Source organism: Notamacropus eugenii, chromosome 2 (genome assembly GCF_028372415.1).
Source record: "Notamacropus eugenii isolate mMacEug1 chromosome 2, mMacEug1.pri_v2, whole genome shotgun sequence".
In the NCBI taxonomy this organism is placed as follows: Eukaryota; Metazoa; Chordata; class Mammalia; order Diprotodontia; family Macropodidae; genus Notamacropus; species Notamacropus eugenii.
In genome coordinates, this window is record NC_092873.1 from 86,827,963 (window position 1) to 86,843,755 (window position 15,793).

The following is a 15,793-nucleotide window of genomic DNA, read 5'->3' on the forward strand; positions in this document are numbered from 1 at the left end:
TATAGAAAGTTATTTGGCCCAACAGGACAGAGGAGAGGATGGAGACAAGGGCAGAGAGGAAGGATGGAGGAGAGAGCAGATTGGTGATGGGGGCAATTGGAATGCTTGGTGTTTTGGGGTGGGAGGAGGGGATAAAGGGGGGAGAAAATTTGGAGCCCAAAATTCTGTGAAAATGAATGTTAAAAGTTAAACTAAAAAAAAAAAAAGATTACTGTACTCATGATGAGGATGCTGGTGTCATATGCTCTGGTGAGTGTGAAGGACATAAAATGGGGGTGGCAACTCTGAGAATACATATTGATCTGGAAGACATAGAGATCGAGGTTGCATATAAACGGAACTTCCACAATCTGTCCTATGGTACCAAGGGAAGCTATAATCTGCTTCTGGAGTCATAGAATTTAGAAGTGAAATTAAAACTATTGGTAATCATCTGAATGTCTTTACCTTACAAAGGAGGAAATGGAACCCCAGTGAGATTATTGGACTTTCATAAGGTGACACAAACTAATAAGAATCATTTGCTCTGAAATTTTTGAACACAGATGGTGTGACTCAGAACTAAAATATCTCTTCTGTCCTCCTGAGCTTTCTCCAGGCAGGTATTGTAGAGACAGTATGTAGGAGATTTGGACACCTTTCAGATCTGCTTTAATAAAATATATGGGGCAGATCTGTCCCTTTTCGGGAGCTCTCCATGATATACAAATTCCTGGTCAAACTAGTATCTGCAGATTTTTCTGTCTGACCCACTCTCCTGAACCAAGATGGAAAAAAAATGCCTAATCCTCACTTTTTCTTATATTTTCTCTTTCAGAACATTGTCACATTTTGTATATCTGCTTGGAGGAGTTTTTCAGGGAGTACTCTGTGTGCTAATTCTTGTTCCGTAAACTTGACTCTACCTTCTGAGTTGTACAGTTTTGTACTAAGGAATGATAATATTTAATATTATTTTTGGTCTTGCAATTGGTCCAAAGCATGAACTAACTAATCAGACCCTTTGGTTTTCTCTAAAAATGTCCTTTCATGTGTCAGTAACTTCAAAGACCTGTTTATGACATGATGCCTACAACCACAGTAGTGGAATTGTTTTTTATCTTAATATACAGAGACAGAGGAAACAGACATCTGGGGATCTCAATCTCCATCTAACTCTACTTTGTCATTTGTCCTGTATCAAGTGTGTTACAGCCTGTTCAACTAAGGAAAATCCTTTCTCATGGTATAGTTAAAACATATGGGGACCATAAATCTGAGGGACACAGATATTTTGAGATTCTCTGTCTCCAACAGAGAACATATTTAAGCCTGAATACCCTTGTACCAGGCAGTCAGAGGTTTCCTTCTGACTCCTTCATCATGTAACTGCTAGGTTTAAGGGAATAAATAATTGAAATACACACACACACACACACACACACAATGCACACACACACAAATGCGCACACACATGTAAACAAATAATTGTATATCCATATGTGTGTGTGTGCTTGTGTGTGTGATTGACTGTGTTTTAAGCAAATATTGCCATGTCAAAAAGGACAAAGTTAGACAGAGGGTGATAGAGTCTCCATTCTAAAGCAAACAAGTCTAGCATATGGGAATATGCCAGTTGTGAGTAGCAGCTATAACACTAACTTCAGAAGCTGGAAGAGATCATTTGTAGTTGGTGTTTCATTCACTGTTATCAATCATTTCCTCTAGTTATTTCCGTGTCCATGTTGCTACTAATCCTATGGGTGAAGGGACCTAATATGACTAACCTGCATCAACTACACTCTCAGTGTAGCCCGGAGAGATTGATCTTGGGGCTCCTGCTCTAAATACATAATTTTCTGATTATAAAGAAAATAGAAGCTTTTCTGATCCCTGCCAACGATGGTTTTCTGGCAACCAACAACATCTACTCTGTCCTTACCATAGTCCACCACCAAAGCCACAAAATATCTGCTCATAATCATATCCATGAAATTCTCTAACTGTCAAGGTATTGTGGACTTGTTTGAGACTCAGAGACTGAGGAGAATAGTTTGTGCAGAGTAGGACTATCAAATCATAAAATAGATTCAATGGGAGAAGTGATTACTTCTTTTCCAAGTCAGCACAAATGTCACCTGTTTTCCTCTTTTTTCTCTCATGCTCTATCTCTTTTTTTCTATTTCCTCTTTCTCCCTCTCCCTTTCCTTCCCTCTCCCCCCCATGTCTCTCTCTCTGTCTATGTTCATGTCTGTCTCTACCTCTCCCTGTCTCTCTGTCCCTGTCTCTCTCTTTCTCTGTTTATCTATCTTTCTCTGTCTCTGTCCCTCTCTTTGTCTCTCTCTGACTGTCTCTGACTCTCTGACAAATTCATGATGGCCCAGCACCACAATTCACAAATCTACATAAGTTTATTAAACTATTCAACTTCAGTGTACTTGCTGTTGTGTTTCAAAAATGTTCTTTTCTCTTCTTCCTCCCTGATCTCTTACTGTGATAATGGGCCCTCATAGTTAAAGGAGTGCATGTTTAATAATATCCTCATTTCTTAGAACCTGAATCCTAATGCTCAAACATTTCAGTAGTAGGAAATTAACCATTGAAAAATATGAAAACTGTATTTGAAATATGGGGTACAGAAATGTAGACACAACCTTGGACAATTCATAAACTTTTTCTTGAATACCACATTTGGCATATAGGCTACTTCAGTGTGTTTTGTCTGAATAAAAGGAAGAAAAAAGGAACATAGTCCTAGAAAATTAAAAATAAATTCTATTCAGAGTAACCATGTTTTTGGGGTAGAAGACGTGGTTCCTTCTCTGATTGTGAGATATCATATGGGTCGATTTCTCCTCCTTGGCTGGAGGGCATCCATACATACTGTTTCCACATATCTCTCCCCTCCTGAAAAGAGTAGCAAGGTTGCATTTCCTTACATATGTGAGACAAGCTCTCCCAAAGAGTACCAGGAATTAAGTACATTTAGTTTGATTTCAGGTTTAATCATAGTCAAAATACTTCCAAGGGATTAATTGTTCTGTGCTCAGTTAAGGAAACTTCTTCAGCTTCTTCTCATTTGGGAATGTGTGAGATAAAAATCTCACATAATTAATTGTGTCTCTTTCCTCATGAGAGAAATCTTAGCATTCAGGGATACTCACTGGTGTTCTTTCTTGTCTTTCCAGGATTTGTGAAGCTGGTTGCAGGAGATGGGCCTTGTAATGGGAGGGTAGAAGTCAATTTTAGAACACAACAGAGCACAGTCTGTGGTTGGAATTTCACTCTTTCTACTGCCAAAGTCATCTGTGCTGAGTTAGAATGTGGGACGGCAGTCTCCATCATGAAAAGAGCTCACTTTGGAAAAGGAAATGGACTCATCTGGGATAAAGAATTGCAGTGTAATGGAAGTGAAGCATTTCTGTCACAGTGTCCCACAGTACCAATTCCACAAGGAAAATGCAGTCACAAGCATGGATGTTGGAGTCATTTGTTCAAGTACAACTTATACAATATATTTATCCTGCTCACACATTGTACTTGACACTGAGATTAGAAATTTGCCATGACTTTTCTAAAAGCCTGTATTCTTCTTCCAGGGTACACAGACTTTTGTCTCATGAATGGAAGCTCCAATTGTGAAGGGAGAGTGGAGATCCAAGTTTTGGGGACCTGGAGAACACTCTGTGACTCCCACTGGGATCTGGCAGATGCCAACGTTCTCTGCCATCAGCTCCACTGTGGTGTTGCCATGAAACCTCCAGAAGATGTACATTTTGGAAGTGACAGATCATAGGGGACACATTTTTTTGCACAGGGATTGAGTCTCATTTATGGGATTATTATGTTACTGTTCTGGGGACTTCTCCATGTTCCAAAGGAAAAGTTGCCTCTGTGGTCTGCTCAGGTTAGTGAAGATAAATTTATAATTTGTACTCCAAGCGTATCTCTAGGTGAGGGGTCCATTGAAACCATTGATATGTGCAAGAAGGGAAAAAATAGAAGTGTACGTACATCAATAATCTGGTGATTTTTTTCAGTAATGAGAAGAGTGCTATGACCTCTTTTTTCTGATAGTAAATATAAAAAATTCTAACCATACTGTTGGGAATCCTGTATGGTTTTTTACATATTTACTTTATATAAGTGATCATTCATTTATGAATTTTCTTTGGAAATTCCCAGGTGGGGAAGATGTATTGTGATCCATCAAGTACTTTAAAGCAAATTAGGCTTACATTAATATGTAGTACCAATAGTGAAAATGGATATAGTAGCTCTGGGCATTGGTAGGAAGTACTAAAAATAAGCAAAGTTATACAGGAAGGACTAGGAAATGTCTAAATTCTCACGATGGTTGCTCAACAATGATAGAACCGATTAAAGAAGATAAAAAATACTGAGATATATTTCAATATTAGGCAGTCACAGTCCTCTAAGAATAAAATTCCAGGACTCTGTTCTTTGAAAATTGGCTTCCTTGTCTCAAAGGGCCATTTGCAAAAAATCTTCTCATTGGTGGAAATTGATTTCATGAGGGTCAGAGTTGGTGAAATTTGCAGAAAAGAGACATTCTGGTGTGCAAGAAAGACATACTGAGCCAGAAGACCAGAATTTCTCTTCTCTCCAGTTCTCACCAACTGCACCTCATGAAATCAATTTCCACAAATGATGAAGTTCTTCTGCAAGAAGAGAGGGCAGATTGGCAGTTAGGGGCAACTAGAAAGCTCGGTGTTTTGGGGTGGGGGGAGGGGACAAAAGGGGAGAAAATTTGGAACCCAAAATTTTGTGAAAATGAATGTCCAAAGCTAAATAAATAAATAAATGAATGAATAAATAAATAGATAGATAGATAGATAGATAGATAAATAAATAAATAAATAAAGAAAGAAAGAAAGAAAGAAAGAAAGAAACAAACAAACAAACAAAGAAAGAAAGGAAGAAAGAAAGGAAGTTGTGGAATCTTACTCTTTCTTTGGGAAAACAAGCAATCAATTTGAATTTCTCCCTGTAGAAAATGGACAGCTTCGTCTGTTGAATGGAAGAGGGCCTTGCTCTGGTCGAGTTGAAGTCTTTTACAATGGGACCTGGGGAACCATCTGTGATGATACTTGGGACCTGAGAGATGCCCACGTGGTGTGCAGGCAGCTGGGCTGTGGAGTGGCCCTTGAAGCCATGATTTCTGCTCACTTTGGACAAGGCTCAGGGCCCATCTGGCTAGATGAGCTTAGCTGCTCTGGAAATGAATCCCACCTGGGGGAATGCCCTTCCCTCCGTTGGGGAATGCATGACTGCAGACACAAAGAGGATGCAAGTGTTCTCTGCTCAGGTCTGCTTTACACACACCCCAGTAACACTGAGGGACTTATGGGAACACAGAGGAGGTGGGGTTTAAAGATGGAGAAGCAGCTGATTCATACAGGAAGGAAGATTAACTGACCCAAGCACAGCTATCCTTAGAGTTCAGTTTCATTGCCAGGCCTCTTATCTGAAGGGTGAAATTTTCAGCTAGCACAATAGTATAGGTGGATCTACTCCTTTATTTGTGTGTGTATATTACTGCTTTAGGCATGTCTGTATGTATATATGTATATATTTACATGTATATACATATGCATGTATGTACACAAATATATACATATATGTCCATGTATGTGTGTATGCATATGTGTTCTTATACCTATATTCCTAGTAGAGTGCTATTCATAGAGTACATATACAATATGTGTCTGCTAATTTGCTGTATGTTGGTGCTTAAAAAATTCACATTGATTTTGAAACTGTGAAAGTCAGTAGTGAAATCACAATAAAGGCATTCCTGTCTTTATTAGAGGGGGAAGCAAAACAGAGAGAAATGATCAGAAATATAGAGCAAGTAATAGTGCAAAAAGAAAGACTGGCGTCTGTGTCTTTCCAGTGGAGACTTCTCAGCAGAATCAAGGAACATAATACAGTTTCCAGAGGGAAGAGACCAAGAGAATAGTGTGTTAAATGTCCTCTCTGATTGTGCCATACTTTCCTTTTCATTTACAGAATTCCTGGACCTGAGATTGGTGAGTGAGGACCGTGAGTGCTCTGGTTGGTTACAAGTTTTCTACAATGGAACATGGGGTAGTATTTGTTCCAACACCATGGATGACAATACCTTATCAGTGATTTGCAGACACCTGAGTTGTGGTGCTGAGGGACATATTGAAGCACTGTATAGACCCCCAAGAAATTAGAAGGTCAGGTGGATTGACAAAATCACCTGCCAGGGCCAAGAATCTTTCCTCTGGCATTGTCCTATTCAATCCTGGGACCAGAATTCTTGCCAGCAGGGAGAAGAAGCCATTATCACATGTGAAGTTAGCTATCATCTGTCTCTTCCTTTTGACTCATTCTTAATGAAATTTTTTTTTAGTCCAAGTGGATTCAATGTGTGGACAAGATATAAACCCCAATTTGATTTAATCCATCCAAATAAAGAGTGGAAGTGACCTAGGTTGGGAGCAGTAATGGGACAAAGGTTTCAATTTTTTTTTTTTATTTTCTCATATCAATACCTTAATGTGAAGAAGTTCTGAGTCAGCCTTTCCACCATGTTTCCTATCTAATAGTACACTAAATCTTTCCTCAAGCAACCTAAACTCTCAGTTCCTCACTAGATTCATTCCCAAAGGTCTCTATCCAACTTAGAGACACAAAAATGTGGTCATACTCTTGATCATGGTATCACCTACAAGAGTTCTACTCATATGTTTTTGAACTCTGAAATTCCTTTATCTGCTCATAATTAAAGGTCACTACAACTCTCTTTCTACCTTACAATCCCCTAACACTGTTCTTCATCCTCAGCACGACCTCCATTCTTCAGCTTTTTCCAGGGTCATGATTCTTACATTGGCTAAACTCTCCTTCTTGATTCCTTGGTGAATTGAATCATTTGTCTTTCCATCCTTTTCACTTGAGTTTCTTGCCCCTTTTACTATGTCCAAACTTACCATCCCAAGCCTCATTTTCTGTTTATTTCCATCATCCACTGCCTTTGCTCCTGCTCAGAGAAATCTGAATGAAACTAGAGAAAATCATGAAATCATGCTAACTGAATTTATCACAGTATGTGAGCTAAGCTTAACCATACCTTCAGTGGAGCAAGTGAATCCTTTTATGCCTCCTTAATTGATACACTACCCACATGCAGTGCTGCAAGTCCTGTGGATGCTCTTTTTGTATCATCTCTAATCCACACCCCCTTCTTCTTTCTGACACCGCTGCCACAGTGATCCAGTCCAATTCTGGGTGCTTGGAAGAGCCTTCTAATCAATCACTCTGTCTGTCTTCCTTGCAGTCCATCCTCTACTCAACTGTTACATTTACATTCCTAAAGAACCAATCTGACCACTTGATCACGCTGTTCACAAGCAATATCTTTAGGGACTCCTTGTTCTCTCTGGGATCCCACATCACATAGTCTCATTTTAAGCTCTTCCTCTCCTGACCCCCTCCTCTCTTTCTATATTCATAATACTTTCCTTCCCTCTATATACAATTCATTTCAGTGACATTAATCTCTGCTGTTCTTTGTACAAGGCACTCTGTCTCCTGACTGTGCACTTTCTCTGATCCTCCCCACGTCTGTAATTCTCTCCTTCCTCATCCTCTTGTTTCCCTGGCTTCATTTGTTGTTGTTGTTATTCAGTCATTTGAGTCATAACCAATTACTCCTGACCCCATTCAGAGTTTTCTTGTCAAAGTGCTTTTGCCATTTCTTTCTTCAGCTCATTTTGCAGTTAAGGAAACTGCAAGAAACAGGGTTAAGTCACTTGCCCAGGGTCACACAGCCAGCAAGTGTCTGAGGTGAAATTTGAACTCAGGAAGATGATTTTCCTGATTCCAGACACAGCACTCTATCCATTGCATCACCTAGCTGCTTCATTCAGGTCCCAGGTACATTCCTACCTTCCACACAGAAGCCTCTTATAACCCAGCCATTAATGCTAATGCTGTCCCTTTATTAATTAATTTTCCCAAATTTTTTCTATATAAATCATTTTTGCACAAAGATTTTTTCACATTGGCTCCTCCAATTAGACTTTCAGCTTCTTTGTATCACCAGGGCTTAGGACAGTGATTGGAACACAGTGTTTTTTTATTATTTAATTTTTTTTCACTGTTCTACAATTGCTAACATATAATTTGAATTTTTTTCCTCTTTTCGTCTTTCTCTCCTCTCTCTCCCCTCCCTCCCTGAGATGGCATACAATTTTACGTAGGTTCTACACTTACATTCCTATTAAATACATTTTCACATTACTCATATTGCATAGAAGAATTTAATGAATAGGAGAAATCATAAATCTTCATTGCAATGCAAGGACTTAAAAAATTTCCAGTGGTCTCTTAAGGAAAAATGCCTTCCACATACAGAGAAAGAACTGTGGAATTGGATTGCAGAATGTAGCAGATCAATGTCTTTTGTATTACAGTTTGGTTTGTTTTATGATTCCTCCTGAAAATACTAGTTTTTAAAAAATGGTTTTTGACACATTCACTTTGACTTTTGCTCCCCTCAAACCCATAACTGCATATTTAGAGCAAATAACTGAGCCATCTACTTCTCTGAGCAGTTTGATGAGATATGACTGGCATTCATTTCGTTCCCATCCCATTGTCTTCAAAACTTCTTTGTAACAGGACCCATTTTTCTTCTTTTCATCCTATTACAAAACGAAGGATATCACTATTCATCCCCATGGCTATTCACTCTCTTCTTCTTTTCTCCAGCACTGTCTTATCTAGCAGGCCCCCTCCCTTTGCCTCAGACTTCTTCACTCTCTCCCTGGGCTACGTTGATGTCTTTCCTTACATAGTCTCTACTTTATGTTCAGGTCCCTCCTGTCTAATCACACTCTGAACTACCTAAAGACAGGCACTTAGTATTTTATATTTATACATGTATTTTTACTCAGTCAATAGCTTAGAGTATGAATTCAGTTGATCACTGAATGTCACAAAGGTGAAGATGATGCTATTCTGTATTTCAGGACTGAATTAAGGCATCTTTGGGTAAACTTCCCTGAAACAGCAAAATCTAGCACCCAAATGATATTTTAGGATTATTATTAACCCAAACTTTCCTAATGTCTTCTCCCTGCAGGAATGAAGGTAACTGACTACCCAACATCTGGTCCCTGCACAGGTATCTTATTTCATTTCTCTCTATACCTAGGGCTCTCTGAGGTTGCTCATTTACTGGCTGAGAGTTTACCAGTCAATTCTGCTTCCTTTCCAGACAAAGACAAACTCCGACTCAGGGGAAGAGAGACCCTATGCTCTGGACGAGTGGATATCTGGCACAATGGCTCCTGGGGGATGGTATGTGATGACTCATGGGACCTAGCATATGCTAATGTGGTTTCTCAGCAGCTGGGCTGTGGCTCTGCTTTGGCTGACCTGGAATGGCCTGCATTTGGCCCAGGAAATGGCACCATCTGGTTGGATGATGTGCAGTACAGAGGGATGGAGTCCTCTCTGTGGGATTGCCCTGCAAGGCTCTGGGGGCAGAATGATTGTAAGCATGAGGAGGATGCTGGTGTCATGTGCTCAGGTGAGTGTGAAGGACATAAGATAGGGCTGGGAGCTCTGAGGACAGATACTGAGCTGGAGCACAGTGCTAGAATGTGCATCTCATTAGAGTTCCCACAGGCCTGTCCTCTGGTACCAGGGAAGGCTGTAATTTGATTGCTGGGTCATAAAATTTAGAACTGAAAATAAAAGTGAAATGAATGGTCATCATTCTCATCTCTTTGCTTTGCAGAGGAGGAAATAGATGTCCAGCTGGGTCATGTTCCTGCCATAAGGTCCCAGAGGCTAGCAAGTATAACTTCCTGGGAAATTTTTGAACATAGGTCCTGTGACTCCCAAATTTACAAGCCTTCTTGTGCCCTCCAGCTCTCTCCCTAAGCTTGTGCTGGGGGGAAGGCATGGAGGAATTTGGGAACCTTTCTGAGCTGTTTCCATAGTGTAACTTGGGTAGATATTTACATGAGATGCCTCCAGCAGAATTCAGAGCCCACAGGCCCAGTGTGTTCTCTACTCCAACTCCAGTTGTTTCTTTCCTTCCAGTGAAAAGGACAGGATGATCTTGTTATCAGGTTATTAATTGATGTCTGTCTCTTCATGACTCCATGAAGAATAGCTCATGGGACTTCCTTGGGAAAGATACTGGTGCAGTTTGCCGTTTCCTTCACCAGTGTGTTCTCATTTTAGAGATGAGCAACTGAAGCCAATAAGGGTAAAGTGACTTGCCCAGGGTCACTCAGGTAGGATAGGAGCATGTGTTTGACCTCAGGTCTTCCTTATCTTCTAGGCCCAGGGCTCTATCCATTGCACCACCTAGTACCTCTTTGCTATCAAATAAGGTACAATATTCAGCCATCCTCCCTCTCAGGTCTAGACTACCTCAGAGTGGCTCAAAACCAATCAATCCATTAGAATTTAGGCATAAGTGCTTACAATGTACTAGACACTATGTTAAGTCCTGGCCATAAAAAGATGGGCAAAAACATTCCTTGCTTTCAGGCAGCTTTACAATATGATGGCCTAGACAGCAGATAAATAACTAGATACATAGAAGACACATGCAGAGTACAATGGAGGTAAGGAAAACTCAAGCATCTGGCGTGTCTCCAGAAATCTTCCTTTAGAAGAAAGTATTTGAGTTGGATCTTGAAGTAAGCATGTCAAGAAGTGGAGGTAAACAGGGTGAGCATTTCAAGTAAGGACAGCCAGAAAGCTACGATTCAGGTACAGAGATGGAGTATCATAAGTGAGGTACAGGGAACAGGCCTCGATAGCTGATCAGTAGAATGTGGGGAGTGGAAGGGTGTATAACAATTGGGGAAAGGTATCATGAGACCAAGTTGAGAAGAAGTGTGAAGCACAGGGGAATTCTACTGCATCCTGGAAGTCACAAGACTTTGTTGACCATGATGTGGGCAGGTAGGTGGTGCAGAACTGGAGTCAGGAAGAATCGTCTTCCTGAAGGTGTATCTGGCCTCAGGCACCTTCTAGCTGTGTGAACCTAGGCAAGTAACTTATTTCCGTTTGCCTCAGTTCGTGAAGTCTAATATAAGGTAGAGAAGGAAACGACAAAACACTCAAGCATACCAGCCAAATAAACCCAGTTGGGGTCACAGAGAATTACACATGATTGAAAATTGATTTAGCAAGAATAAAAGTCATGAGGCCAAAAATATTCTCTAGAACAGGAGTGGCAAACCTGTGGTCTTGGGTCCTTGGATATTTCATTCCAGGTCCTTGGATGTGTTCTTTTGACTGAGTCCAAGGTTAATAGGATAAATCCTTTCAGTGAGAGGATTTCTTCTCTTAATTTTGGATTTAGGCAAAGGGTTGCACTTGAGGACCTGGAGGATCATATGTAGCCTGAGGTCTCAGTTGCTGCTCCCCTGTTCTGGAATAAACACTTTAGCTGCTGATTAAAGGATAGATTTGAATGAGGAGGGCCAATGAGAAAACTGTACAATAGTACTGGAGATGTTGGGGACCTGAACTAGAGTGGTGGCTGTATTGTGGAGAGAAGAGAATTTGAGGACATAGAAATGAAAAGATTTTCTACCTAATTGGATCTATGGGCAAAGCTAAAGGAGAGTTTAAGGATAGCACCAAGAAAGTATGTCTGAGTGATTGGGAGGGTGATAGTGCCTTCAATAGTAACCTGGAAGATTGGAAGGTGGATAAGGTTTGAGGAGGAGAATAACAGGAGATGATGAGTGCTGCTCTGGACACACTAAGCCTGAGATATCTGTGGTCAAGGAGGAAGGTTAAAGGAGACAAGCATTCCCAAAGGAATCTTTCATCTCTTAGAGAATTTAATTTTTTTGGTTAGAGAATCTGCTGAGAAACTTGTGACCTAGAGGTTGGGGTGGGGATAGTGGTGGTACCTCTAGAAATTTATTAGAGAATATGTGGTCTTTCCACAAATTTCCAATTTTAGCAACTGGATTTCGAATTTGACTATAGCACAGATCCTCTGACTCCAGTACACATGGTGTCTATGTCTCTTAAGCTTGAGCTGGATGAAGGGGATTGAGGAAATCTCGGAACTTTCCTAAGTTGTTTGGATGGAGAATTGTGGAAGGATGTTCATATCATAGTGGGTTCAAAGCAGGATCCAGAAGCCATGCCCATCCTGATCTCTACTCATTCTTCAGATATTTTTTTTCTCCTATTTTTTTCAGTTGGGAGGACAACATTGGCATCTATCACAAAAAGTACACTGCTCTACCCCTCCCTTAGTCCTCTCCTATTATGGTTGGGTTCCTTTGACAGCACAAACCTTCCCAGGCCCATGCATGACCTTATGGGATTCTTTCATCTCTGAGGAGATCTACTGTCCCACAATCCTGAGAATCTGCTGAGTAGCTTGTGGGGTAGGGGTTGGGGTGGAGGTTGGGATTGGGAGGGTCCACAAAATATTCTTCAAGAATATGTCACCATCTTGCCAGTTTCCATTCTGGAGATCTGGAGCTCAGTCCCCATAAAGATGGATGGTTCCTTCACTGTCCTTTCTTGGGTATCCAGCTCTATCCCAGGACCTTCTACAGAGCAGTTAGGTGAGGGGAGAATTCCCCAGTTGGGGGATTTTCAAGTTGAAGGTGAGCCTCAGTTTTTCTTCACCTCTCCATACTCAACTCAGTGAAATATCCTGGGACTTTTGACAACTTCCAGGATTCAGAGCTTTATGATTCTTCTTCTCCAAAGGACCAATCACTAAGACAGTTTCCACCCCTTTGAACTCTGAAACATTCTCTCTGCTTGAGATCGTCTGCCTCATTTTAGGGGCCCTTCTCTTCCTGGTCTTTATCCTCCTAGGGATTGAGATACATAGAGGGCGAATCCAGCAGCAAGGTGGGCAATCTCTGGGGCACTGAATCACATGGGCAAGGGTGTGGGTGAATGAAGGAAGGAATTAATGGGGATAGGGATTTTGGACAAGGTCAAATAAAGTACTTCAGGACTGCATGTGACTCACATGCTTTCCTCTGTTTTTCAAGCCCCAAGTTGCTCCAACTCTCATTGACCTGGAAGAGGTTGAACTGTGAGCATAGCTTGCGTTAGTTATGATATTCCAACCAAGGTCATACAACATGGGATTAGGCAGAGCTACCATCGATATGAGAAAGATGATGTGGCTTGAATGTGATCAGAAAGTATATTGAGGAGGGCCCCTAAGGCAAATACATGTGACACAATGGTCTCAGGCCAAATTTCTGATCCACGGCCATTTATCCCAGCTTTGTCCAGATATGGCGATTCTCCTTATGAAGCTGCCTACCAATAGATTGATTACTATCTGACAAGGGTCAAGAAGGACCTTCTGAGCAGCTCAGGTATGTCTATTGTCAGCCCATCCTCCTCCCTTTGACATTCTGGGCATAAATTATATGCTTTGATCGTTATCTACGGCCTTGGCATCTTCAGAAATCTCTGCCTGTGCCTGCCATCTGTGGCTCCCCCTGGTCCCATAACATTTTTGTTTCAATTTTCCATTCTCTACATAGGCTGGCAGGTCCTCCAGTCCAATTCGGGGCTGTGAGCTTCATCTCTTGATGGAAAGTGTTCAGAGCTCTCTATTCTTTTCATCCTGATGTTCTGTTGTCAATCTGGATACCTCTGATTATTTTGCCTAGAAGTTCAGGATAGGGTCAGTTCAAATATGCAATGATTTCATTTCTCTCAGAGGATAACCAATTCAATAACATCATTCTTAGTTAACACTGTTATACCATTCCCTCTAAACCTGGAGGTTTCTTGGTAACAACAGAATTGTAGGAAGAAGGTTTTAATTTACCTAAAAGTAAATAACATGAAGCTTTGGATGGAAACCCCCTTGGATACCTTTAGGGCTTTTATATCCACATGAATTATACTGTTCCTTATGAACAGAGCCACAGTCTCTCTCTGGCCAGTTCTGGGACCTTCCTTCCCTAACAAACTTTCAGTTCTCCACACTTTTGTCCCTACTCTGCAGGAAGAACAATACACTTCTCTTAGGACAACATCTCCAGTGACATGCTGTATCTTTTAGAACATAACTTGTTTCACATTATAATTGTCTTTTCAATCAAACTCTTCACTACCCACATTTGGAGAGTTTGAGGAAAATGGCATAAGAGCTACCATCAAGACTTCAGTACTTCCCTAGGCAAAGCTTTTTAGAACACCCTCAGTGGCAGCTTGATACTCTCTCGCTCCAAACTTGATTGGGAGATAGAAATTTGGACTGAGACAAGACATATGATTCAGGGATAGGGAGGATGGGAGCCATGTTTTATTTGATCGGTGACTAGGCCCTTGAGTGTGTAACAGGGCTGAATTTCTAGGTCACAGTAATGATCAAAGATGCATCAGAATCTGCGGCATGATTCAGAGAATCAGCTCACTCTCTCTAGTATATTTTGTCTCAACGTCACTATCACCAGAGCAACATGAATTGAATTATGACAGGGCTGAAGATTCTGGGCTAAGTGATTTCCTCCTTGAAGCTGAGGCCAGTGATAAGTAGTGAGAAAATAGAAATTAAGAGAGCAGACTTTTGAAGCTAAAATAAATGAAAGGAAAATCACTAAGGGGACTGAAATCATTGTCCTATATGAGGGACATATGCCTCCTTTCCCACCTTGGTAATCCTTAGTGCAAGACAAAGCCCCTGACTCTGTCCATAAGTTGTCTTCTTCTCCTTCACCTGAATTCAGTTTTGAACATCTCCTGACACTCCCTTATATCTTAAAAAATAAAATTACACTTGTTTTCACATGCACAAGGACCTCCCCTCACTTTCAGAAAAATTATGTTGAAAACAAAACTATCATCTGTTCCTCAGATATCTCAGGTTGGCCTGATGATCCTCTAGGTGATGGTTATGATGATGCTGAAGAATTCTCTGGGCCTGAAATTTTCCCTGTCACCCAGAAGAATGAGGGGGGTACCTTGGGACCTACTAATGAATGGGATGAGCACAGGGCGTCAAACATTGGTGAGTGGTTTCCAACAGACTTATTGACCTGAGAAGTGAAACTTCTAGCTGTGGATTAACTTATTTTGGAAGAGGAGGGGGTGACACTGGCTACACATACACATGTGCAAACACAAACATGTCTATATACAGGTATGACTATCTATTCACATGGACTCATACATGCATGTGCACATATACACACATGCTTATATACATTCAATTGTATAGACATGTGTTTCTCTCTATATATGCATATGTACACAAATAAATAACACGACAAAAAGATTTCATCAGTACAACAATGACTGTCTATAATGACATTTTTCAAATGTATCTGGTCCAATTGGACCCAAAATGATGCTGCTGAGCAAGAAAATGAGCCCGCACTGGGGTTCTGAACCTGCCTCCTTCAGGCTCGCATTCCTTTTGTCCCTAATCCACCCTCATTGTAGAGAGAAGCATTTGCATCTCCCAGTCTCAGTCCTGCCCACTCCTACTCCTTTGTTCTCAGTGCATCATGACTGAGAAAAGACTCTTTACCCAGGTCTTGAAGGAGGCATTACTTTCACCCTCCTCTGTCACCACCAAAGGCTCCTTTCTTCTCTTTAGACAAAGCTACAAATTCAGCCCCATTTTCCTGTTTCTAGGTCAGTCTCCTGAGTTCTCTGGGGGATCCCCTGACTCCAGGATGGGAGAAGATGCCCTACCAATGCCCACTGAGGACCTCGGATATGATGAAGCTGAGATTGGTGTCCCTCAGATGTGACTTTAATACATCAGCTACAAACAGTC

General features: G+C 41.0%; 1 protein-coding gene and 1 long non-coding RNA gene across 2 annotated transcripts; both read left to right on the top strand.

The window, feature by feature from the left end:
* The first annotated feature begins 269 nt into the window (after positions 1-269).
* LOC140522733 (antigen WC1.1-like) lies at positions 270-9,988 on the top strand. Its single transcript, XM_072638032.1, is given in 7 exon segments — positions 270-360; positions 3,168-3,380; positions 3,579-3,761; positions 4,994-5,308; positions 6,013-6,322; positions 9,114-9,160; positions 9,254-9,988. Coding segments are annotated over 7 exon segments (1,608 nt in total). The 3' UTR covers positions 9,703-9,988.
* A 3,087-nt stretch (positions 9,989-13,075) lies between these two features.
* Positions 13,076-15,793, top strand: LOC140525889 (uncharacterized). The gene is made up of 3 exons (XR_011974153.1): positions 13,076-13,373; positions 14,867-15,019; positions 15,649-15,793. It is a non-coding gene; the product is annotated as an uncharacterized lncRNA (long non-coding RNA).